The 27949-nt window shown below is 33.8% G+C and overlaps 1 protein-coding gene across 7 annotated transcripts in view; it reads right to left on the bottom strand.

The window, feature by feature from the left end:
• LOC106073515 (cilia- and flagella-associated protein 54-like) overlaps positions 1-27949 on the bottom strand; it is a 68498-nt gene that overhangs the window by 2482 nt on the left and 38067 nt on the right. For 5 of the 7 annotated variants that reach the window (XM_056027728.1, XM_056027723.1, XM_056027725.1 and 2 more), the window contains 22 exons: positions 23521-23694; positions 23370-23436; positions 22516-22716; positions 21775-22038; positions 21286-21434; positions 20188-20273; positions 19779-19943; positions 19252-19432; positions 18072-18095; positions 16308-16507; positions 14802-14977; positions 13929-14111; positions 13146-13324; positions 11437-11561; positions 10113-10221; positions 8989-9148; positions 8177-8191; positions 7553-7796; positions 5547-5672; positions 4676-4861; positions 3227-3432; positions 1411-1679 (listed from right to left, as the gene is read on the bottom strand). In XM_056027728.1, coding sequence (XP_055883703.1) covers positions 1411-1679; positions 3227-3432; positions 4676-4861; positions 5547-5672; positions 7553-7796; positions 8177-8191; positions 8989-9148; positions 10113-10221; positions 11437-11561; positions 13146-13324; positions 13929-14111; positions 14802-14977; positions 16308-16507; positions 18072-18095; positions 19252-19432; positions 19779-19943; positions 20188-20273; positions 21286-21434; positions 21775-22038; positions 22516-22716; positions 23370-23436; positions 23521-23694 — 3489 coding nt within the window. The remainder of the gene's footprint in view (positions 1-1410; positions 1680-3226; positions 3433-4675; positions 4862-5546; positions 5673-7552; positions 7797-8176; positions 8192-8988; positions 9149-10112; positions 10222-11436; positions 11562-13145; positions 13325-13928; positions 14112-14801; positions 14978-16307; positions 16508-18071; positions 18096-19251; positions 19433-19778; positions 19944-20187; positions 20274-21285; positions 21435-21774; positions 22039-22515; positions 22717-23369; positions 23437-23520; positions 23695-27949) is intronic. The other 2 variants (XM_056027726.1, XM_056027727.1) reach the window with 2 other exon arrangements.

The following is a 27949-nucleotide window of genomic DNA, read 5'->3' as shown; positions in this document are numbered from 1 at the left end:
ATTATGCAGCAAGGCCATAGTTGACAATTGTATAAAAGTTAGTTTAAACTAAGAGGACATTAGGAAGAGTCCATATGTGCTAAAATAGATTCGATGGTTCTAGCAAGGGAAACAACATAGATTGGGGGAGAGTAGAAACATTAAATATTTCACGGCCTCAGTGACTGCTGTAAATATATTAAAATTAAATTGTATTGTTGATTTATGAAGTGTCTTCATCATTATATAGTGAGTCCAAGATCTAAAATAAATGCTTTGTATTTAATTAAAAACTATTTTTGTTTAAGTTCAGTCTTTAAACTAGTATCTCTTGCATTAAGGTGATGAAGAACGACTGTTGCAACTTTTTTTTCCACCACTGTCTTGACCACACGATCCCATCATTACAGAAATAATGAATACGCCAACTCATTCAGCATTAGCAAGCTACAATGTAGCATTAAATAAATTTTTAATGATAAGGACAAATCATCATGAACACCTTATAAGACAATGCACCCCTTATAAGACAATGCACCCCTTATAAGACAATGCACCCCTTATAAGACAATGAACACCTTATAAGACAATGAACACCTTATAAGACAATGAACACCTTATAAGACAATGAACACCATATAAGACAATGAACACCTTATAAGACAATGAACACCTTATAAGACAATGAACCCCTTATAAGACAATGAACAACTTATAAGACAATGAACAACTTATAAGACAACACCATATAAGACAATGAACAACTTATAAGACAATGAACACCTTATAAGACAATGAACAACTTATAAGACAATGAACACCATATAAGACAATGAACACCTTATAAGACAATGAACACCTTATAAGACAATGAACACCTTATAAGACAATGAACCCCTTATAAGACAATGAACACCTTATAAGACAATGAACAACTTATAAGACAATGAACAACTTATAAGACAATGATGAGGCGTGATGGCCAAGGGTTGTTGTGACTGAGTGGTAGAGTGCTTGGTTTCTGTACACAAGGTGGTTGAGTTCAAATCCCGGTGAAGAAGTGGTTTTAGAGCTTCTGGATGTTTAGGAATGCCCCTGAGTCTGCCCGACTCTAATGGGTACCTGACTTACATTGGGGAAGTAAAGGCCATTGGATCAGCTTTACATCACCTGCTCCTGTAGATCACAAGAAAGGGGTACCTTAACCTTCCCCTTTTATAAGACAAGATTTTTTTGTAAAAAAAAAAAAAAAAAAAAAAAAAGATTTATGGTCACCTTGTGCATAAGATATAATGAAAAGGTTTTTTTAAATATTACACTTGTGATCTCCTTGGAAAAAATAGAGGATGTGACTTATGGTCACCATGTACAAACATAGAACAAAAATTAGGGTCATTTACCATGAACAAAAAGACACTAAACTTGACTTACTTGTCATGAAGTTCAGTGACTCTCTGTAGTGACAACCACACAATGCCAGGGTCAGGTGACAGGCTGAATGATCCTTTTTTTAGTAGAGCATGGAGAAGTAAGACCTGTGTTTCAGGAGGCACTTGGTCAGTTGAGGAGATCGGGCTGACCTCAACCATGCTGGGGTAAAACCACTGAACTGACAACTCCATGTCCACCCCAAGGCCTGACACTCTGTCTGGGGGCTTGTACACATTCAGGTTTGAAGTTGGGGGAAGTGGCACTGCTGACTACATAGATTTAAGAAACAAAGTTACTTATGCAAATACATTTAACCTGATTAAAATTTTAAGAACAGGTCAGAAATAATAAATTTTGAACCAGAAAGGTAGATACTCAATTAAGGACTTAATTTCAAGTGTAAAAGATTGTAGAAAAATTAATGTTGAGAATTGTTGGAACTTAAGAAAGAGTGTAGGAAAAGTGCTTTGTTTCCCTTTTTTTTACAAAGTTTATATCATTCCACTCTTTCTCACTGTCTGGTACAAAGTTTGAACACATCATTTCTTCCACACCCATTCTAAGATCAAGATGAGACTTTGTACAATTATTCATTGGCCAAGACAATACAAGAACCAAAACAACAACAAATAGTCAAAGAATTACTGAGCATGCTATAAGCATGAAAGTAGCGCTATATACATTTTATTTTTTGGATACCAACAACAGAAATGTAATCGTTTGGATATGGCTAGAAATGTAGGGTTTCGTCAGTCTGTAAATGAACTAAATGTAAATATTGCAGTGAACTGATCATCATTTCAAGGTAGACATTTGGTTATTAAACTAATAAGAAGTAAGTATTAGGTTTAAAAGTAAAAAGTATCTTGCTGTATCAAAATGTATAGTAAAGATGGTCGCCAGAAACAATTCAGCCTCTCTGCAGACGTGGCTCCGCAGGCTTGGTCGGCTACCAGTCTAGGAGATGGAAACTCTGAAATAAAAGCTAAGACTATCTGCTGTTCACACCTATCTTAGACTTCCATGCACCTTGAATGACATTTAGTGTATAGAGTGGTATTGGCCTGCGCAAGCCAAACTTTAAAAACACTCAGCAGGAGACAAGGGTTATGTCTGTGCTGGATGTGGCATGCAGCTCAAAGCTAAGACTGCATAGCCTTGTGAAATACTGCACTCTTTACTCTTCAGACTTAAAGACAAGCATTTTTATTATTTATTTGTTGATAAGCTCTATGGACTAGGACACTACAGCTACAACTTCATGAAAAAGTAAAGTTCACCTTTCAGACCTAATGATCTATGGGGCAGATGATGTCAAAGTCATCTTTTCTGTAGTTCACAGTTAACAAGGATGTCATGTGGCCAGCACAACGACCAACCACCTTTACTTTCCCCAACTAATGTCAGGCACCCATTAGAACTGGGTGGACTCGAGAGGCACCCTAAAGATCCCAAAAGTAAAAATCCCAGTCTTCACCAGGATTCAAATCCGAGACCCCCGGTTCGGAAGCCAAATGCCTTACTGCTCAGCCACCACGCCGTGCCCTTGAACAGGCATTATTAATTTGATGAAGCCAAAGATTTTAAGAAAATGAGATTTAGTCAAGATATTTCTATGTGCTCTGAAAGCCTATACTTGATGTAACATATGGGAGTTTTGTTTTCATATTGCAAGACTAAATACGTATATCCAGCTCATTAGGCAAGTGTAGCTCAATTAATTAGGTGACCTTTTCCTAATTGTGAATGGTTAGTGATTATCAAGACTTACAAAAGTAATTCAAGTCAAATATGTTTTGGTAACTAATGGACTCACACTTATTGAATTAGGGTAACTTTGATGGTCATCTTTACTGGCAGGCAGCAGGTAGTAAGATTTGGACTTAGAGTTCACCTCTGGCGGTGCAATGGGAATCTGACTCAGATTTGCAGGTGGGAATGGACTGCTGCACTCAGATGCATAGTTTCTGAGACTTGTGGTCAAACATTTGTGCAGCTGTGTCAGTCTCAATGACCACACACCTGTAGGCAAGGAGACAGACAAATACAGAATGATAATATTTTGATTATTAAATGTATAAGACTAAAGTAACATTTTTTTTCAAACATAAAAAGAGACCAATATTTTAAAGAGTATGAGTGATTAATTCCTTTCTAGTGAAAAATGGTTGCTCTGAGCTGACCCAAACTATGGAATGTTGGAATGCTGTGTTAATTGGCAATGGAGGACCCATTAGCATCCTGCCTTTGCAGTTAGGTGGTCCAGCAGCTAGGGCATATCACTGTGGGAAGAATGTGCTCTGAACTGCTGTCTTAATGGTTCAACGCTGCTCCTCTTTATTCCTTAGGGTAGAATGTTGTAATCTTTAACTCTGAAGGAACATTAAAACCATGTAAAACAAATTGCTGCAAAATGCAGTTAAAAAAAATTATTTTTTTTGGTAATTTATGAGGCCCCTTTAGCCTTAGGATCAAATCCAGTCACAGAGATTTCAGCTAGGTGATTTAATGATAAAAGTTTTAGTGTAAAGATGTATTGATTTGATCATCTAATTAGTGTTCAATCGGATATTCTTTACTTTAATCTAGTAGTTAGCTGTGTTTTATATAAAATATATTACATTAAAATCATCTTCTGGTGTAGAATAGTTATAAAGAAATATAAAAATAAATTGTTGTATCTATTTTAGGTCAACTTCATGATCTAAGTCCCTGTTCACGGTATCTATCTTTTCAGAATAGACAATAAATCATTTTTCACTGTATCTGACTGAAAGAAACCACACTAAATGATCTTTTATAACATCAATGGTAAAGTACCCACACTCAATGATCTTGATAAAGTACCCACACTAAATGATCTTAGTAAAGTACTCACACTAAATGATCTTGGTAAAGTACCCACACTAAATGATCTTGGTAAAGTACCCACGCTCAATGATCTTGGTAAAGTACCCACGCTCAATGATCTTAGTAAAGCACCCACACTCAATGATCTTGGTAAAGTACCCACACTAAATGATCTTAGTAAAGTACCCACACTAAATGATCTTCATAAAGTACCCACACTAAATGATCTTAGTAAAGTACCCACACTAAATGAAATGTTTCACCACATCAATAGTTAAGTACCCACATTAAATGATCTTTCACCACCTCAGTGGTAAAGTACCCATACTAAATGGTCAAGGTAAAAATACCCACAGTAAATAATCATTCATCACATCCATGGTAAAGTACCCACATTAAATGAATGTTCATCTACCTGAATTCAGCATGTATCTGATCACATTGTAGTTTATGCCAAAAGCATTCTGGGAAGGGTTCATGGGCTGCTTTTCAGACACAGTCTCCTCTTCATTTTTATTTCCAGTAGTTCTAGTTTCTTTCTTCTGATCAAAAAGACTGCAGGTTGATGTGTTCATCAAACGTTGCAAGATAGACTGATAACCTGAGCAATGAAAGCAGAAACATGTTTCACTGAAGAGCAAAAATAGTACAACAAATAATATAACAATTTATCCTGAAACTGCAACCTGAACTATGACGACATAAGTCTTCGTCAGCCCACCACCAAGTGATAATAGTTTATTGGGACTTTTTCAAAGAAGATTTAAAGCAGAATTTACTGAGATGACTTAGCCACTAACAAACATGACCAGAAACGGAGCACCCAATGTGATCAGATGGACACATGACTGGAAAGCATCGCTATAGAAAAAAAAAAAGAAGACATTGGCTGAGGAACAGATCCTTCCTATAGAAAACTGCCAGAAGGAATTCCAGGGTAACTGGCTGGGCTTTGATGCTTTAGTTGTTACAGCTTTTTACTCTATCTAGCTCGATAGAAAGTACATTAGACATGTCTAGGTGTTTCTGGGTTCACCTGTAATTACAAAACTCGAAGACAAAACATTATTAATCTTGATAGCATAAATCACACACTGGCTACTGATATCATGAAAAATGAACACATTCATGTATACATTCTAACTGACAATAAAAATAGAATATACACACATTCATCCATGACAACTGGCATAGTTGATGCTTTAGGCAGTCAAGAAAATTGTATAGCCCCATTGGCTCGTTAAGGATATACATTTACATACCAGGCTACACTCCTATATTCTCACCTAGTAAATGTATCCAACTTAAATCTTTGGTTTCCACCCTCGCTCTGTTTACTTGTTCTTCATATGTTTCCTGAACTTTGACCTCCTGCGCTTCAATCATGGTGGATAACTCTTCCTCTATTTCATCTTTTTGATGCATTGAACAAAATGAACTTTGATTAGGTCTTAAATAATAGCCTAACAAGTGTCTACAATGCAATATATAACCAATAATACAACATTTTCTTTCATTCATAAAGTTTTTGACTTTCAGGAAAACACAAGGAAGAGAAACATTTGTTAATAATTGATGATGAGACCTAATGAGCCCAGGACCAGATGACCAGCTTAATTAAAGTCAGATGTCCAACTTACTGAAACAAAGTTCAGATATTGAGATGCTCATTGCAGTAAAATGTCCTCTGTTATATTAATATTAGTAAACAAACAAAAAGTCTAAAATAATGTTTGCAATAGGTTTATAGGTCTTGGTGGTATCTTGTGTATCACTTCTCCTTTATATTTCTTACTCTAATGTCTACATCCAAAAACATTTTAAATGAACTGTTGTAGCAATGAATGTTTTGAACATTTCATAGATACAAGTAAAGAGATTTGACTTTAGAAATATATTGAAAACTCAAAAATCAAAAGAGCTTCTTTTCCATTTCTTTGATAGCTTGAAATCTGGATTCATAACTTCTGTACTTTAGGTCATCAGGAAGCAATATGTTTAGTTAACAATCATTTTTAAACAAGTCACAAGAAGATGGAAATGTGGGTGGACATAGATAATTTAAAATGTGGCATATTTATTTTCACTTATTTTAAGCAGGTAGTATGGGCAAAAAGGAGGAACTCTTCAATACTGTAAAGAGAGGAAACCTGGATCATGTTTGGCCATATTGTAAGACATCACTCACTATCAAAAGTCATCAAAAGGATAATATAAAAAAATAGACCAGTCTCTTTCGCGATTTCCTGCTAAGAATAGCTGCTGACCAGGAAAAGTGGAGGGATTTGGTTACGCGAACTGTCACAGCAGCCCTAGGACGAAAGGCAAGGGACAGATGAGAGAGATGATAGTAAATGTTCTGGGAGTCCTACACAATACTCTTGGTTGTAAGGTTAGAGTGAAGACACAATACTCTTGATTGTAAGGTTAGAGTGAAGACACAATACTCTTGATTGTAAGGTTAGAGTGAAGACATGAATTATTCAAACTCTATATGAATACCAGGCCTCTCTATGGGAAAGTAACAGTGGCTAGCCTGATCATTCAAAAGTAAATTGTTGTCTTAAAGAATAGCATTCACTTGAGTTGCCATAAAGCCTTTGTTATGGAGTGTGTACATGTTTGTATTGGTTGAAGAATTCTGATATAACCTTTGAGTTGGATTGATGCAGATAAATAGATAAAAAGGGGATGAAGGGCTGATGAAAGTCAGATGGAGTTAAAGTAGAGGGATAAGACCACACATTTTTATTATACGATGAAAGCAGTATTTGAAGTATATTTTTAAATCGGTTGAAACCTTGTTATTTCATTTGTATTTCTACACTTATAACTACAGTGAAATTAAAGGCTATCAATCAGTCAATAAAAGTCAAATTTTAATTTGTTAGTAAAAGAAATGTTGGTAAAGATTTATTCAATATTTATGTGAACGTAAAGTTTTGCAAGGGTAAGTTGGACATGGAGCCACGACTCAACAACCAACACTATCAACAGACTTTTAAACAAAATTACATTTTAAAAATTAAACTGTCTATTGAATATTTATATCATTCTAATCATTCTTGTTCAAAAGATGGATGCAAATTTTTTCAAGGTTAAGTAATTTGCTCCAAACTCAGATGTTTTGAGGTAAGAGTTATCTTCGTGATTTTGTGTCCCTTCCCTTTTATGCAAATAACCAACTCTAGATATGTCTATTCTTCTCATAAAGGGTGAAGGGATATTTGAAGAGCTCCATTTAATTGAACAAAAGTGCAATAGATAATAAATCTAAACAAAAAGTTTTTACTTTTGAAAACTTGTTTCTTTTCTCCCAGAACATAGCTGCTCAACAAGTCAAGGGCAAAGAACTCTGGTACAGAGTCTGCCTTGTCAGAAATAAGGACAGTCACTCTTGAATCTCCCACTAATACATTTCTGGCCCTCTGAGCCGCAGACGTCATACAAGCACATCGCAAAGCTAGGTAGGCACCTCTCCTGTTATCTGAGTCCTCATTCTCTGATTTGTCTGATCTTGCACTAGAGATACGGGACTTTGGAGTGAAAAAAAAAAGCAAGATGTAAAAGAAAATTTTTTTTTTAAATTTAGAAATTGGAGAATAAAATATTGAACGAAACAACTATTTTAATAATTGATATTTAAAAAGTCTTGGCAATATTTTAACATTAATTTATAAGTAGATCACATTTCATGGTGTACTTGTACAAAGTGAGAAAAAAAAGTAACCACTGGAAATAAAATAGAACAGCCAAATCGGATGCCTTACAAATATTTAATTGAGAGCAGCCAAATGAAATAACAGCTAAAAAGGTAATAAATTGATATTTCAACAATTTCACTGATAAAACCAAAGCAAAATCCAAAACATTGCAAATATGAACCAAAATATTATTGAACATTGTTTTTTTTTACCTTTTCATCAAATTCCTTATAAACATAGGTAAAGAAAGGTAAACAAAGGTAAACATCTTTGTAAGCCTATTTTAATCATGTTTTGCTACTTTTAGTTGAAATTTGAGCTAGCATGTTTGCTTAACAACACTCTTAGTGTAAAAAATAACTTTTTTACAAATATATATATATATATATATATATATCTTTCGATCTGGCAAGATAGATTGGTTGAAAAACAGTTTTTCCTTCTATTTCTTTTAATAGTGTTCATGTTTTTTTTTTATATTCTATGAAAATTTATTTTAATTTGAAAAATAAACAAAATCCTTATATATAGAGCTTAAAGAAATATACGTCTGCTTTTCTGTACAAAAAAAATGGGATGAGAGAGGAGGGTTTGAGGGCACAATTCACACTCTGAGTAATAAGCAGAAATTTAATGACTCCACAGCTGGTGTCACTGTTTTTAGTTGTGAATATTTATTTAAGGATTTTTTTTTTCAGGGTTTAATTTCATTTTCCTAACCTATATATAGGTATATATGATATATACTGCCATTTTTTTTTTCACACTTATTTTTGTTCCTTCAGAATTGATGATTTATATATCCCAGCCCAAACCTCCTTAGGGATGGCAGACGTCAGGGTTCAAACCAGTGACCATCGAGACTACTGTCCAGAACACAACCAATCAGCCATCCTTGGAAAAATCACCAGAAAAATATCTCCCTTGGGCAATGATTTTCACTAACATGATTACCAGCCCTCACCTGTGTAAAATATATTCCTTATGCACTGATTTTCACTAACTAATGAATTGAAGCCCTCACCTGTTGTCTCTTCACCTTCTTGTCTGGAATTGTTGAGCTCACATCCACACTTTCAGGTTTTTGAACTTTATTACACAAAATGTTGCCATCAGTGACAGATATAAAGCCCGAACTGTACAGGTAGATCATGGCAATCTCAAGGTAAGCCTGTCTTATCAAGCTGTAGAAAATACAAATAAGCCTGTTGAAATTCTTCTAACAAATCTTTTAGAACAAACAGTGTAAAACAGATTGATTCAAACATTAACCTGACCCTAGGATTCAAACATTAACCTGACCCTATGATTCAAACATTAAACTGGCCCTATGATTCAAACATTAACCTGACCCTATGATTCAAACATTAACCTGACCCTATGATTCAAACATTAAACTGACCCTATGATTCAAACATTAACCTGACTCTATGATTCAAACATTAAACTGACCCTATGATTCAAACATTAACCTGACCCTAGGATTCAAACATTAACCTGACCCTATGATTCAAACATTAAACTGACCCTATGATTCAAACATTAACCTGACCCTATGATTAAAACATTAACCTGACCCTATGATTAAAACATTAAAGTGACCCTATGATTAAAACATTAAACTGACCCTATGATTCAAACTTTAAACTGACCCTATGATTCAAACATTAAACTGACCCAATGATTCAAACATAAACTGACCCTAACTTTAAGACAGGGTGGACCTATTCATATGTTATCCCTTTATTGCTGATGTAATCGTATGTGATACCTAATTAACATGCATGACTTTATTAACAATGGAGACGCATAGGAAGTAATAATTTTCAGTCTGGAAGGACGGTCTGAAATTTACAAGATAGACTATCTCCCCTTTTGGCTTTGTAATCTTTAGAGGAGTAATGCCCTTACATACATAGGGGTAGAGATGGATGAATAAACTACATAATGTTAGTAGATGAAAGTCTAACTAGAGAATATTTTAATATACAGAATCACCTTTTATTTATTAATTTATTCCTGCAATTAAACTTCAAATCTCAATTTAATAAAAAAAAGATCTGAATTATGATTGTGGAACTGCAAGGGGAATAACCAAAACAAAAAATTAACCAATGGAGTTACTGAGAAACATAGCCAAATACATACCCGAGGTCATGGTCATTGAAGTAAGAAGTTTTGATGGCATCTAGTAATGTATTGACAGCAGCTGATGCCTGGAACTTGTCCTGGTATACAAGCATTCTCTGACATCTGCCTGTTAAAATTATTTATGTTTAAAAGAAATTTGAAACAATGACACTATTCAATTTATTTATAAGTTGTAAATTAGCATTGATACTCAGAGGTAATAATTAAACATAAAGTAGTAATAATTGGTATCGAAGACTATTCTTGATAAAAAAAAATCTGTTTTCAATTAAAGTTGTTTTTGTTTTTTTTTTCACCATCTGTCTGTGTGCCAAATAAAATCCTTATATTGAAACAATAATAGATTTCAAATGAATCGAAAATATTTCAAATATGTTATTTAATAAGAAAGTAAAATAAGAATAGACTGTTGATGTTCGCGCCCTAAACATGTTTCCTACAATTCATAGCTTATAACATGAAACAGCTATAATTCATAGTATAAAGTCACATTTTAAAATTATAATTCATTATAACACAACATGCAAAAACCAAAAGGCAGGCAACCAAAAAGGCAGACCCCGAATGCAATGGATTGATGATGTGGGGGCAGATATACAACTGCTTGGGGTTCGGGCATGGAGATGAAAGGCCCAGGAGAGATCTGAATGGAGGGATGGATGGATGATAACACAACATATTTTTAAAAATGAAAGTAAAGTAACAAAACTCTGTCAATGTTGCTTTTTGTGTCAGCTTTAAAACTCAAGTATGCAATGTATTGTTTGAAAACTTTTCAAATTCCTTTCTACCACAATACTTGAAGGGGTGCACCATCAAAACTAAATCAGAAAAATCAGTGTCAGTAGCTTATATCTCTGTAGCCCAAACCTCCCTCATGATAGCAGGAGATGGCAGCAGGTTCAGTTCCAAACCAATACCTTCAAGACAACAATTGGATTGATGATGTGGGGCCAGATCTACAAAAACTTGGGGTACAGGCGTGGAGAAGAAAGGCCCAGGAGAAATATGAATGGAGGGATGTGTTGACGCAGGCCAGAGGCCTCAATCGGTTGTAGCACCACTGGGATGGATGGATGATAACACAACAAACCAAACAGAATGAGGAGTGGAGAGTGAAATAATAGTCATTATGCTTACTTATTCTTACATTTATCTTCTTAAACATTTGTCCTTGCAATAATCCTCTAGAACTGTGGTTCCCAAACTTTTTGTCCCCTAGACCCCTTGACAATGTTTTCTGTAAACCCCTTTGAAGTTTTTATAGACCAATTTGGAAATGACTGCTTAATATGAAATGTAAGAGTTTGAGATGTATTACCAATCAGAAGCAGTATCTCTGCCTCACTTGAAGCTTCCCTCCAGGCACTGGTCTGGGAAAGTTCTAAAGCTGTCTGAAGTACTCCAAGACAGTCATTCCACAAAGAGACAGAATCCTTTGCATTTCTACGGAAAAAATTATTTTCAATGTAAGTAATATAATACATTTTTGTTAAATGAGGTCCTACTTTTGTTCATAAAATATAGTCGACTAAACATGAGATCCTACTTTTGTTCATATAATATAGTCAACTAAACATGAGGTCCTACTTTTGTTCATATAATATAGTCAACTAAACATGAGATCCTACATTTGTTCATATAATATTGTCAACTAAACATGAGATCCTACATTTGTTCATATAATTTAGTCAACTAAACATAAGATCCTACTTTTGTTCATATAATATAGTCAACTAAACATGAGATCCTACATTTGTTCATATAAAATAGTCAACTAAACATGAGATCCTACATTTGTTCATATAATATAGTCAACTAAACATAAGATCCTACTTTTGTTCATATAATATAGTCAACTAAACATGAGATCTTACTTTTGTTCATATAATATAGTCAACTAAACATAAGATCCTACATTTGTTCATATAATATAGTCAACTAAACATAAGATCCTACTTTTGTACATATAATATAGTCAACTAAACATGAGATCTTACTTTTGTTCATATAATATAGTCAACTAAACATGAGATCTTACTTTTGTTCATATAATATAGTCAACTAAACATGAGATCCTACTTTTGTTCATATAATTTAGTCAACTAAACATGAGATCCTACTTTTGTTCATATAATATAGTCAACTAAACATAAGATCCTACTTTTGTTCATATAATATAGTCAACTAAACATAAGATCCTACTTTTGTTCATACAATATAGTCAACTAAACATGAGATCCTACTTTTGTTCATATAATATAGTAAATGAAACAATCATAATTTATGTCATTGAAAATAAAGAAGAGAAAAAAAAGGCCAATATTGGGACCGAACCCATGACATTGGCGTTATTTGCATTATGCTCTAAGAACTTAGCTAACAGGTCATATAACAAAGGTCAAGTATATATAGATCTAGATCTATAAAAAGTATCTAAATGAATCAAAAATAAAATGTCCCCCAATTTTAACTTCTCTCTGCATATAAAAAAGAAAAATTGTATCAATTCAATGATTAAATAAGTGATTTCTGAAATTTCAATAAAATGTTTAAAAATTTATTTCAGCTCAATGAGAAAATGAAAAATTGTCAAATTAAAGAATTCAAATATTTTTAAAAAACCTCCTTTGAATACGATGAAAGTGTTGGCTAATAGTAGGATTTGAAAAAAAATATATTTGCATATAAATTTGTGTTATTTCCATGTGAGTGTAGAGTTAGCAAATGATGGATACAAACAAAAAAAAAGAAGAAGAAAGGTAAATGTTAGTGTATTAAAAAAAATTGATAATAATGTCTTGATAGTGAGCTAGACACTTTTGATCACACATAAGATTTATTATGATCAAATTAGCATTCATTTGATTCATACTTTCTGATATTATATCTGACCATAAAATTTTTTTTTTATTATTATTCTATAAGCCCCCAATTTTTTCTGTAATTGGTAAGCTAAATTTAATTTCTTTTTAATAAAGTAAAAAATGCTACTGTTTAATTTTTCAATGTACTAAAACAGCTACTTACTCATTCTTGATTTTGTGGACAGCAATCCTGGTAAGAGTATGACCGATCCTGAGCTTGACTTGAGACAAAGTCGGAAGGTGGGTAAAATAGATATTCTGGATAGGGCTAATGGGGCTTGAGTGATGGTCAAGCTGGCCTTTAGGGAAATAATGCTCCACTTTTTCTCCCAGGTCCTCCATCTGGAAGCCAGAAAAGATAACAAATAAAATAAATGTTAAACAATAAAAAAATATATAAATATATATGTTATCATTCATTTAGTATCCAACAAAATGGGAGATAACTGTGAAAAGTGTTTAATTAGTACAGATATTGATTTGACAAGAGTGGTTTAAAATGTAGTTCAGTGCATGAATTGTCACATATGTATGTATTATTTTGCGTGCAACAGCACATATACATTTTTATAATATTTTTTTATTTCTATTAGTGAAGAGTGAGAAAGTCAAATAAAAAAAGAAAGGTAAAATGTTAAAAGATAGTTTAAAGATAGTGTCTCGATAGTGTCTTGATAGTGAGCTAGACACTATCATTCAATATTGTCAATGAATGTTTCTTGAAGGTCTAATAACTCTGTCTTTATATATCAATTGGAAGGGCCACATACACTGTCATTTTATATTGTTGAAAAAGGGGAGATATTTTGTCCTTTAATTGGAACAGAAATGTAATGAGCTTATTGACTATTGGAAATATGATGTCTCACAGAAATAAATACATCAACAATAATGTGTTTAATTGAAATCAATGTGAAAATTTAAAAAAAAAAAGAAAATACATCACCTCTTTGAGAATAATTTTCTGAGCAGCAAGATAAACTTGTAATATTTTTTCAGTAGAAATGTGAAACTCAGACTTTTTCATAGTAGAAGCTTGTAGATCTGCTTTCAAAACTATAGAAGTCACTAGAAGTAATTTTCCTTCAGTCGAGAGTTGAGGTAACTGGTTTAGCAGCTCTAAGGCATTCTGAAAACAAATCAAACACAATTCGAGAAATATTTTCCTTTCTGTATTAGACTTCAATATAAAGTTTTTAAAAAAGGCTCTTCTTCAAATCTTTTACTTAATTACATTTACAAGAAATGACCCAAGACAATTTTCTTTTCTCATTTTCTGAAAATTCTGTAGGATCAGGTATTAAAATAGAAACCAATGATAAGTGAAAATTGAATGCACATATGTTCATTTTGAAAATATGAAAGCTAAGAAATTAATTGACTTTCAAAAAATAAAGATTGTTGTAAAATATGCATTATGCAGTACTGCACCATTAAAGAAGCGGTTATTTTTATTGCTGAAGGGAAAAAGATTTTTGTTTATTGTAAAAAAAAATTTAAAAATTCAAAGTTATCAAAAACTGTTGGAGAATCTATGGGCACCTGACAGTTATTTTCTTTGTTTGTCTAAAAATTTATCCGTATTATCATTTCTAAAAAAGATAAATAAGATTAGAAAAAAAAGGGGTTTAAATCCTGCTTGCTGCAGTCTCTCACCCTCCTGAGAAGTTTGAGCTAGGATGTAATGATCATCAAGTCGGAATGAAATACCAAAACATCTCAAATGTAATAATAGAAAAATTGATTGTGAATTAGATGCCATCTTCTTAGAGCTAAATCACAGCTACAGTTCTCCATTACAGACTTTACAATCACTAACCTCAATCAATGAGATTGTATGCTCCAGACTTTTGCCTTCTAGAATGTTCAGTTGGGCAGAATAGAAATAAAAATGTGCTTGGGACTCCTTGTCACCACAGACTTCTGCTTCCCTGATTCCCTCCACACAGTACTGCCTGCAGTCAACCAAGTCTGATACAGACTTATTGCTCTGATCTAGATGGAGGAAAGTGATAGGCTGGACAGTTGTCAAATCATTATCAACAAAAATTTATTTGCAATGCAAAGCTTTTAAATTTTAGCAAAATCTATATTTTTAAGGTACAGGTAAATAGGAGGCTTGACCATCATAGCAATTGGAACGGTATTTAAAGCTAGAAGAACAAAATAGTTTATACATCACTTGACTAAACCAAAATTTTGTGTTTAACAAGCATTTGATGTTTCTTCAGAAATTACAGTTCAAGCTTCCAGAAAGACAAAAGATAGGATTTAAACTAGGGACCATAGTAAATACAGTCTGAAGTGCATCAAACAATCTAATATTTTGACCTATTCCCCACCAAAACATTGTATGTCGTTCTTTGTTATAAAGATACAAGTCAAATGATTAGATCGAGTATGGCAGATTATGACTTACAATAAGGTGGTCATTGGTGGAAAACTCTCTATTGGTGTGAAATTAGGATATTACAGAATGTCTTACCATACAAGCGAAGAGTTGAATTGTATTGCTTGATGTAAAGCCCATAAACTGAGCATGTCAATGTTAGTGGGAAGTGATTGGAAGCAAAGTCCAGAGCAGTTTTTGGAGTTCATCTATGGGAGGGGTTTTCAACCTGTGGGTTGGGACCCCCTTGGGGTCGATTGACGATTTGCCAGGGGTCGCCTAAGACCATCGAAAATATGGATTGTTATTGTCTATTGCTGTATGTGTGTGTGTGGGGGGGGGGGGGGTCATGGCAGAGTGTGGGATTGTAAAAAGGGGTCGCGAAGCATAAAAGGTGAGAATCACTGATCTATGGGAACAAGTTGGATTTGGATAGGGAAAGCAGGAGCCATCATCTCAAACACTACAGCAAACAAATCAAACAGCCTGGAGACCAAGATTTATCTTCTCAATACAATCATTGTCCCACATCATCCCTAAAGGTAGAAAAGAGACAAAAAGTGGCCCAACAGTGATGACTGAGAAGGATCCTCTGATCAACGTACCAAGATCTTGTCACCAAAAGAGTATGTTCTTGCACTGGGACTCGTCCCCTGAGTGAAATGGTGACCAAACTTTGGATGAGATTCATGAGACATATCCTTAGGCAAGACAAAATAGGTTTACTTATAATAGTCATAACATGGAAGCCAAAAAGAGGAAAGCGAAAACAGAGCCGTCCACATATAACCATTTTTTAGAAGACCTAAAATCCAAGAGCACTAACTGGGAAAAGGCTGTGGAAGTTGACTATGTCCTATCTCTATGGAGAGTGTTAGAATAATGAAAGGTTGAGAACAAAAATTTGAGAAAGTGGCACATGGTTGTCAAGGTTACCTTTCACTTCTCCCATCCCTCTTATCTCCAACAATAAACTGCTAATTAGATCCAGTCGACACTGTAGCCATAGTCTGGCATCTAGCCTTGACCTTGCCTGGAGGTTCTGGTATTGGAATTTCGCAGTTTCTGGTTCCATTAGTTTTGCTTCTGAGTACTTCCTGGCACTTTTTATTTGAGTATCCTTCATGGATGAAGGTCTGTGCATCAAATAAGCAAAAAGATATTAATGGTGTTAACAGAAATAAAGCAGGCTAGGATACATAGCCACTAGAATAAGGAAATAGTTTGTGAGAAGAAATCTTGGAACCAAAAGAGTTAAGACAGGAAATAATGACAAGTTTAGGTTCGAGACAAATGGAGCAGTCAGGGAAGTGACAATAAGAAAGCTCAAGATTTGAGACTCAACAAAATCTTCTTCCTTGTAAATTAAAGATATAAACGTCAAGTGTTAATCAAATTTTTTTTAGAGAATTTTGAATGCTGAGCAGCTGTGAGAGTGTCACATGAGTGTTAGGTCTTCACTGGAGCATAACAAAACTGGCTAAATAAGGGAGTTAACAAGTTTAGAAATGCAGTGTTCATTTTACAATAATTACATTTTATGCTGTATTTTTTTGTATGTATATTCATATTTTGTGAAACACTTATTATAGTTTATTCAAAGTAATGAGTTAATGTCCTGAAGTTCCATACAAAATTTTTACTTCAGAAATGAAGAAAGAAGAAAAATTTACAGAAAGAAAAATAACTCAGAAAAAAAAATGGAATCATATCTAAAAGATTAAGCTTTCAAATATTATCCATTATATAAGTTAAATAGTAAAATATAAATGTTTACTACAAGTTGACTACAACAAATATTAATACTAAAAAAAAATAATAATAATAATTTAAAAAGAATTGTGCAATTTTTAAAGTTAAAGAATAATCTTCCAATTAAAGTTGTAAACTTTTCAAAAGAAGTAAGATTTTTTTAATTGCAAGGGGGGGGGGGGGGGGGGAATTTCAAAAACAGTATGAAAATGAGGCTATAGAAATATTTCATAGACATGGTCTGTGATATTTTATATCATGTATAGCCCTTATAGATAATGAATACTTTTAATGTTGAATTTTTAAAATAAAACCATAGTGGCTTATGACATTTTATAAATTTCTCAGACAAAAATGTGACTGCTAGTGAATGTGGTAAACTTGGTGTTTAACTGTTCTACTGTTTTATTCAACATAAACTGGTGTTACTAAATGCTAGATTTAGTTTGAAATATCTCAAGAATTATTCTAAAACTACAAAGGTACCTCTACATTGAATTACTATGAATTGAATTACTATGAAAGTCTGCATTACTAAAATATTAAGGTTCATCAATATAAAAAAAAAAAAAAAAGTAAAATGCAATGAACTGGAAAATGAAACTACAAGAACAAAAGATACAACCATAAAGTGAATACATAGAGCCAAAATAAAAATATGTATAGCCAAAATTCTAAATACAAAATAAATAAATTTGGCCATTGTAAAAACAAGACTAATCTAAATCATTCTGAATAATGAAAGGAAGAATGAAAAAAAAAGTCAGAAAAATTGTATGGCAAGATATATATACACATACATTGCTATAAATAACTACGGTACATTACAAATATTTTGAAAATAAAAATATTAAATGACATAGGAAAAGGAAAAACTACAATAAATACAAAATGTAAAAAACAAGGGAAGTTAGATATATTGGTGTAAAAAGAAATGGTAAGAGTTACCTCCCAGTATTTGTACGATCAGCTCTGAAATAGTTTTATTTTGTTTTTTTTTATTTTAAACATAAATATCATAATTTATTTATAACATTTTTAAATACACCTTGTACTCAATTTAAAGCTAGTTTGTTGTTGTTGTTTTTTAAATAGCCAAACTCCTTAGGTCTGCTTCTGACAAAATATTTGCCTAGTGTATAAGCCTATCTTCAAAGCATAGTGGCCAAGTGGTAAAATGCTTGGCTTCCAAAACTAGGGGTTTTAGCTACAGGATTATTAGGACACCCCTGAGTCCACCCAACTCTAATACTTTAATAGGTACCTGATACGGTGAAGGAAAGGCAGTTGGTCATTGTACTGGACATATGACACCCTCCTTAACCAATGGCCTTAGAAACTGAACTTTAAATCATCTGACTCCATAGATTGCAAGGTTTGACAGGCATTACTTTTTTACCTTTACTATAAGCCTATTAATAGATTTACCTTTTTACTGGATAAATTGTTTGTTTTTTAAGTTAGGGGAGGTGTAAGATGTAAGTAGTAACTGACAGCAGAAGTGAAATTCACACCTAGACTTTAGATGGAAATAAATGCAGATTTCTCAGCCATAATTTTATTTCAGCATTACACACATATTTTTTTTTATAATTCAATGTGAAAAATAAGATAAAGTTATTCTTCAAAAACTGCAGTATTTTCTATTTTAATCTTCTGCCACCTTGGCAACTGTAGGAATAGTAAAACAATACCTATGAATATTTTTCGTAACATATTTAATGTACCCATTATCAAGTTTAATTTTAATACCAATTTAAAAAAGGTTATTTCAAATTAAAAATATTTAGAAATGTTTAGAATTTCTTATAATGTACCATAAATCTAGAATACGGTGCAATTTACTACTGTATTCAGGCATATCAATACAAATAATCAATCATTAAAAAGTAAAATAATTAAAACTTTGGGTATAACATTTGCGGCTGCGGGACTGTTAACAACTTTCATTGAAGTTTTTACACACACACACACACACACACAAAAAGACTCCCATTCAAGTTTGGATGTTAACTTGTATTTGAAACATTAATTTTTAACTGAAGATGTAACTAAAAATATTATGATATTTTCAACATATGTCAGTGTGATCAATTCTACTGATGTACCTCTTAAACCTAGATTATACCTGGGTGGGGGTGGTTGTGGCTTTCTGGGTTGCAAGATGGCTGCTTTCTGTATGAGTTTAAGAGCACTCAGAGCTCTACGAGCTGCCAATGGTGCATGATGTCTTTGTCTGGCAATGTAAGCTTGTTCCAGTTTACATCTGATCACTATCTCCAACTCAGCAGCAGACATACTCTCTAAACCTTCCAACAGAAGTGAATACAACAGAAGTCATTGTAAGTCAACACTGGGAAACATATACTAAGTATGCTTGGGCTTGGCTTCGCTACTTATCAAGGGGATTTGAGGTTCAACACCAGACTTGAGCAGAAAACCTTCTCCCAGATACCCCCTCCTCCACTGGTCCACAAATGGGATTGAACCATAGTGCTCTGAGCATGCTATAAGCATGAAAGTTAGATGGAAAAGCCTATTTCTAAAAAAAAAAATGTAATGGCTAAGCTGATAGGGCCAGGACACTCAATGCATTAAAAACTTCATTGGCCTAATAAACTGCCATAAGTTTAAAAAAAAATTAGAGTGACTTACCTTGTTTTTCTTGCTCTGCATTCATTTTTATGATGTCTGCTAGTGTGTTGACTATTTGTTCAGCACCAGACAACAAGTTGGCTTTCAAATCTTCCAGGACATTACTCAGGCTGCCATCTATGAGTGACTGCTGGGCAGTAGCATCAGACTCTTCTGGTTTTTGACCTGCAAAAAATTGTGTTGACTTTACATAAAAAAAAAAGAGATTTGTATTCTGTATATAAACTTTATCAGTTTTCTTAAATATAATTCTTATTCACGAAAACATAACAAAGAATAAAACAACAAATCATGCCATGATTATGCAAAGCAGAATACATCAATGAAACATATACATATATATAAGGAACTACTGTCTTTGGCTAAATTGTTCCAAAAGCCTGATTTTCGCCCCCGACTTGTCTCTTACTTGTTTTAATGTTAGACTGTGAAGTTGTAAAGGTGCTTAACTTGAATGTTTTAGTGAAGTGCTTATCCATCTTATGATACAGAATCCTGTAAATGACACACATTGTATAAAAATAAAACTCAGGGACGAAAAGGTGGAGAGTTACACTACTAGGAATACACATAAATAAGTATTGAAAAAATTAACAAGATTAATCCATGCTATATCCAGTTTTAAAAAGTCCTAAGCAAACAAGGGTACTATAAACAAACACCTTTTTTTTTGTTTAAATTCACATATTACAAAAAAAAAAAAAAAGAAATACAAAAAGCAACAAAAACACAAAAACAGAGCAATATATCTATATCTAGATTTTAAAAATATATACTTTTAATATCTAAAAAATAAAAACAAGCTTTAAAACTACTCAATTTCTAGAGTAAGTAGCATCGTTGTATTTAAAAAAAACAACAAAGATCTACATCTCTAAACTTTTTGGCTTTTTGAGATATAATGATATAAAAAGGTCTTCCTACAAGAACGTTTAACCCATTGCCAATAACTTTCTATTGCATTAGTATTCTACTGTAGACACGACTTTCTATTGTAATAGTAGCGAATGAGTTAATCTTCTGACATTTGCAATGTTAATAAAAATAAATAAAGAAAATTTAAGTTCTATAGCAGTTCATATGTCAATTGATGTAAGTTTCCCATGTAGGCCATAGGTCTAGTTCAAAGGTCAGTTGGTATAAAATTTTAAGGTCAGTTGGTGTAAATATCAAAGGCCAGTTAATGTTAAGTCCCACTGTTTCATTGCCAATAATGTCAATTAGGGTGTCATGTGTCCAGCACAATGAACAACCGCCTTTATTTTCTCATGTAGGCTGGAAGAACATTCTAAATTCAGAAGACAAGTGTTTTATCATTTAGCCATCATGGCTCCTATTCCAAGGTAATATTGTCATCAATGTTTCAATGAGCAGAGAAGTAGATAATAATCTTATGATTTGTTAACTAAAATTTCTTTTCAATATGGAATAACATCAATAGTTTCTATTCAACATTCTGGGTGAGCACTGACCTAGAGTTTTGTCTCAAGGGACACAACCTACTTACATTTCTTCACTTTGAGGCAAGACAGGAAGTGTGCTGGCTATTGTGCTGAGCAGATGAGCATGGGCTAAACTTAGCTGACAAGTTAGGTGTGGTCCAAAGAGAATGCTAAGACTGGGTGTCAGTTTCATTTCTAACACTAAGCCGATAACCTAATTTAAAACACAAAAACATGAAATATGGTGTCACATATTTTGAGACATACTAATGGTACATATAATGAAGAATCAATGTCTTATTTCATTTCTTCTTCAAATTTCAAATTATTCTTAACAAGTTTGTACAAGTACTCCTTCTTCCCTAGTGCCATTAGAGAATGGAATGTGTTGCCTGAATCAGCCAGGAAAACCAAAGACCTAGCAGAGTTTAAGTCATTAATTAACAGCCATGACTAGATTGACACATGAAACGCTTAGGACATAACTGTCTTCTTTTTTAAAGTAACGTTTGTAATTTATAAGATAAGATAAGATAGTAGATAGTAGATCTCACCTTTGAATTACGAGGGTCAGAAATTAGCTTGTCAGTTAAGAATTTCAGGATGCTAGCTTGTTTCTCTATTGGTCTGAAACCTGTGCCACCATTCTGCGGCAGACGCTCCCCATTCAGCAGCCGCTGAAGTACAAGAATAGCCTCTGAAAAAAACTTAAGCTCAGTCAACACTTGAAGTCTGAGAATACGACAATCCACAGATCTCTGCAGGTCTCGGCAGATGTAAGTAGTGAAATACTGATACAGTGTAAGCAATGGAAGTACCTAATAAAAAAAAATGTATGTTTTCATTGTTTGTTCATTCATTGTTTTTATCATGTCAAAATATAAATATATATATATTTACTGATTTGATTCTATGACATATAATGTTACAATTTGTAATGTTTTTATAGTATATGGATTTAGAGAGAAAGAGTTCTTTACATAGAAATACATTTTAACGTTTAATAAATACAGTTTGTGTTCTAAAAATGGTACAAAAGTATCTATTTTAAGTACATATTTAATCTATTAAACCGCTTTTTGTGGAAATGTTAAGAAAAAAACAGTTTATTTACAAAAAATTGTGCTGTGAGAGGCAGCTTACAAAAAAAATTGAGCTGTCATTGTCAACTTAAAAAACAGATTATGTTGTGATTATCAACTTACAAAATGATTGTGCTGTGATTATAAACTTACAAAACGATTGTGCTGTGATTGTCAATTTACAAAAAGATTGTGCTGTGATTGTCAACTTACAAAAAGATTGTGCTGTGATCGTGAAAGCTCTTCAGTCACATACTTCAACGCTGCCACCAACTGCCGTCCATCACAGCGGAATCTGTCCGACATAAAGTCAATGCCAGGCACAAGCTGCTCCACCTCACATCCTTGACCAACATTGTACATGGCATAGTCCCTGTCTGAGACTGGGTGTGGTAGTGATGCTCGAAACAGGGCCTTGGAAACAATTGTTAGTTTTTTTATATGACTAATTAAAGAGGAAAACATTCATCTTTCTGTAGCTGTAATTAACTCTTTCTCTCCTAACTGACGATACCAGTGTTGATTCCACCAGAATGTGGTAAATAATTATGGAGAGAAAGAGTTAATTATGTAAACCCTAATACATCCAAGTAGTTAAACTGATTTCCCATCCACAGGTTTGTATTGCCAATTAAGTCCACCCATTGGAGCTATAAATAAATTACAAAATTTAATGCATTCACCATATATACTTTCCTGAATTTTTCCCCTTGAAGAGTTATTAAGGAGGATTGTTGCCCATATAACTGGTAGAATTATTTTGACTTATTTAGAATTAGAAATATTGATTCTTTAACATGAATTTAAAATACATTCAGCAGTTTTTAATCAAGTCAAAATCCCTCAGCTGCCCTTGACATTTCACAAAGAATCCAAATTCTGTGGTTTTTTATTTTATCTAGAACTTCACACTGCTTCTTGTCTCTATTGGTACACATATAAGAACCAAACTATTACCAAAACTTGACTAGGTGTTTTTAATTTATGTATTTTATATTATGATATGATTTAGACTTAAGGTCCTAATAATTTTCACAGTTGAGGTAGCATTTGTCACCATCCATTACCTTAAACAAATATCCTGAGAGAAGACAGCTTTCAATTCTCAGTCCAAGCTCAACTGTTAGAATATATCTATGAGAAGAAAGATGGTCACAAGAGTTAACATAAAAATGGGAGCCCAAAATAGTGTGAAAGAAAACTAAGATCTTTACTTACTGGGCAATGTTAGACACCAAGACTGCAGCCAGGACACAGCCCCAGAGGCCACATCGGTCCAGCAGTGTCCGACTGATGTCTTTCTCATCCTGCAGCTGATCACGCCAAGAGTGCAGGGCATCATTCATGTTCAGAATGCTATCTAAAGCCTGGCACCACCATTTGAAAGCAGCTCTGAGGGAGAGTACAAAAAGATTTGCTTCAAACTTAGTTGCTGTTATTCTATTATTTCTCTAACAGCTAGATGGGTAAATGTTTCCTAAATTATAGACAATTGTGGGGGGTAGCTCACTGCATGTGAAAAAGAAGACAAGACCCTTAGAAAAGAAGAATGGTGAATAGAACTATTCCAAAAAGGTTTCATTCATCCAAGCCAATTGTTACGTGCGCATCTTAGTGTGAATGTGAAATGGTGCGATTGCGTGTTGAAAGGGGAGAAGAACCGAAATGGAGGACTATGAACAAGAAAGTGTTTTCAGTGTTAATAAAGATTAAAGTATTTATAAACCGTGATTTGTCGTTTACATGTCTAAAGAGTCTCATCCAATATGAAAACGTAACAAGTGGCGCCCAACGCAAAGGTAAAACCTACGTAGTCCTTTATACACAGTTGATCTCCTGTCAACAGACAGTAGAGATATCATATTATATAGTCTAGATCTAGTGACAGGATACTATTCAATTTGATTAATATTAATAGAAAATGGCGGACAAGGCTGAGGTAGCAGCGTTGAAAGAAGAGGGAAGGTTGTTGGAGCTGGAAGGGGCAGAACTAAGAAAGTACGTACAAGAAAGGTTGATGGAGAGGGAGAGATTAGCAATGGAAAGAGAAAAAGAAAAGGAGAGATTAGCGATGGAAAGAGAAAAAGAAAAGGAGAGATTAGCGATGGAAAGAGAAAAAGAAAAGGAGAGATTAGACATGGAGGACAAAAGAGAAAGAGAAAAAGAAAAGGAAAGATTAGACAAGGAGGACAAAAGAGAAAGGGAAAAGATAGCCATTGAAAAGGAGAAGAAAAACGAATTAGTCGCCATTGAAAGAGAAAGATTAGCGTTTGAAAAAGAGACAGCAGAGAAAAGGTTAAAAACAGACCAAGGAAAAGAGAATGATAAAAGAAAGAGTGACTCTACAGGGAATAAACTGGCAAAATATAAAGGTTTGATATTCAACGAAGACAAAATGGACATAGACATTTTTTTGAAGAAGTTCGAAATAGAAATGAGAGAATTGGAATACCCTGAAGACAAATGGACATTCTTATTGTCGAGATCATTTACAGCGGAGGTGCCCTCAAAAATATGTATGAACCAGGGTAACTACAGCATTGTGAAAGAACAACTACTTCGAACTTTCGGGAAAACAGAAGCTTTCTATCGCCAACAGTTTGTTAATTGTGAGATAGAACCAGAGGATGACCCGCAGACCTTCCTGGACAAAATGAGCAGCCATTTCGATAACTGGATAGAAACTGCTGAGGTAGAAAAAACCTTTGACAGTCTTAAGACATTTCTCATGCTGGACAAAGTGATGTACGAGTGTCAGGAGGAATTAAAAATATTTCTGTTGGAGAGGAAACCGAAATCCATAGAAGACATAGTAAGACTGATAAGGGCTTATAAAGTGGCTCATCCCGAGAAGAAATTATCTAGAGGCAGTGATATAGAAGAAATAGTTGCCTTTAACAGAACATGTGAGACACTGAATAACTCTCACAGAACAAGAGAGACACAGGATAGACAGTATAGAAGTGGTACATATGAAAGACAAAATGATAGCCGCAACGGAAGATATCAAGGAAACAGACAGGAAAGAAAGGACTGGGAGAAAGGTAGAATAGAGCAAGGCTTATCATTGTCATCTGATACTGGAACATTGGAGATTTTTCAGACATTCGTAGGGAACAAGGCAGCCAAGACCATCAGGGATACAGGGAGCACTATTATTGGAGTGAATAAGGATTTAGTGGAAGACCATGAATATACAGGCGAATCTAGGAAGTGTGTTATGTTTAATGGGAATATTGTACAATTACCGATTGCTAAAGTTAGTATAGACACACCGTATTTTAAGGGGACAGTGGAAGCTTGTGTTGTAGATCAGGGTGAGATAGATTTAATTATTGGGAATATTCATGGGGTGAAAATATGTTCAGTAAGGGAGATTGAGAATTGGAAGAAATATTATGGGATAAAGTTTACGCGAGGTAGAAATGGGGATGTGGAAGAAGACATAAGATCTCATACATCAGATGACATGGGTAGCAGAGAGCACGAGAAGAAAGAATTAACAGATAAGGTAGAAAGCAATGCAATAGGAATGGGTCCAAATCAAAGTAAAGTAAGGCAATCAGTGGTACAGGGAAAGCGATTTAAACCCACATATAGACGTACAAGTCCATACATCTTATGCTTTAATTGTGGGAGAAGGGGGCATATTAGAAGACAGTGTCAACAGTTAATTAGAATTAAGGAATCAAGGTACAATAGTGGAGAGGCGTATACGAGAAAAGAGAGGGATATTAGCAGCCTAGAAAACAGTACAGCTAGATCATTCGGTAGTAGGATCACAATGGGACATCATTGCAAAGGAGGGAAGCGGAAAGGATGGCATGTCAATAATGTTAGAATTATATAGATATGATTAGAAAAGGTAGGACTGATGGACACTAATTATTGTTCTATTCTACAATGAATAAATATATGTGTAATGAAGTAAATATTGTTGTTACATATACATATAGGTTAAGGATACTACATTATAGAAGTTTGTAAAGGCTACATAGGAATTGTAAAAGAGTATAAATACTGGAAAGTAGATACGTAGATGTTGCACAATGTATTTAATTATGTGTGGTTCGGTTGGATTATAATTATTCTATTAAAATTACATTTGTAAGAAAATTATCGAAATGATGTGGTAGAAATACATAAAAAGAAACGTCAAGACTGGAATTATTATATAGGCCTGATGATACTAAGACGTAAATGGCATTGGATTAAAGCTATGGTAGCCTATGAGGAGTGTTGTTAGTTATAAACTGGGTCATGTTGTTGAGGCTACAATATACATGGAGCAAGATAGACTTTGTTTGTTAACTATTTGATTGCGACTGGAATGATGGTGTTTGTACAGGCATAAAATTATGAGTGGGGAGTTGTATTAATAGAAATATGATTACTTATAGATATATGTTAACAGAAGTGGTTTCAATTGCTCATAATAACAATTATTATTGTGATGAATATAATTGTTATTTCATGTTGGAATTGTATTGGTATTAACATGACATTGTGTTTGATTTTGTGTAATTATTACATTATAGTTTTTATATGTTACCGATTTGTTTTAACTTGGAATAGTCTGATAATATATTCAATGATTTGTATTTTGGACGTTCGATGTGCATCGAACTTGTTAAACAGGGGGGGTGTTACGTGCGCATCTTAGTGTGAATGTGAAATGGTGCGATTGCGTGTTGAAAGGGGAGAAGAACCGAAATGGAGGACTATGAACAAGAAAGTGTTTTCAGTGTTAATAAAGATTAAAGTATTTATAAACCGTGATTTGTCGTTTACATGTCTAAAGAGTCTCATCCAATATGAAAACGTAACACCAATACAATGAATTTTGTTCTGTTTGGTACCCTCCTGAGGGTCCTTTATGTTTCCCTACTGGCCTATCTATTGTCTCTATTTCTTTGTCTTGTTTTACAAAACTCAGCAATTCCTCAAAATGATGACTACTGTATGGTAGTCATCACCTACTGCAGGACAGCCTGAGATAAAAGCAGGCAGGGACAACAGCCCGCAGTGCATGTCAGAGGATGGTCAGGTAGCCATTTAGATGAGAAAAGTATCTGGGAAACAACTCTATCCAACTTAAACCTAGAAAAATATCTTATCTTCCTATCTTATATAATCAGACATTACTTCAAAAAAGTATACACTCAGCAATCATCAGACAATGGCTTTCATAATTCCCATGAATATTTACTTAATGAAATATTTTTCCCCTGACATAAACACATTGTATAATTTAGTGCTAGTATTTCATAGTCTGAATATTCGGTGGAGGCCGCACCTCTTTTCAAGCTTCAATATAAATAAATATTGTAAGGCTCTTTGTGTTATTTTCATACCTCTACTGGTATTATAAGAATGCCTCTTGTGTATTAATTAAATATCCTTCTTCACACAAGAATTTGTTGTTGCATATGTCTACTAGATCTATTGAGTGCTACAACTAAATATCACAACAAACATAGAGATACAGAACTTGATGCTTGAATAGCAGACGACGAATTTATTAGTAAATATATCTTGGTTAATCTAGCCACAAAGCACAAATATCAAAATCATAAGATACAATTACTACTCCATGTTCAGAATAAACTAAACTTCACAAAGTACATCTTGCAGCTGAGAACTACAT

The sequence above is a fragment of the Biomphalaria glabrata genome, chromosome 4, assembly GCF_947242115.1.
Source record: "Biomphalaria glabrata chromosome 4, xgBioGlab47.1, whole genome shotgun sequence".
Classification (NCBI taxonomy): domain Eukaryota; kingdom Metazoa; phylum Mollusca; class Gastropoda; family Planorbidae; genus Biomphalaria; species Biomphalaria glabrata.
This window is presented reverse-complemented; position numbering and strand designations above follow the sequence as displayed.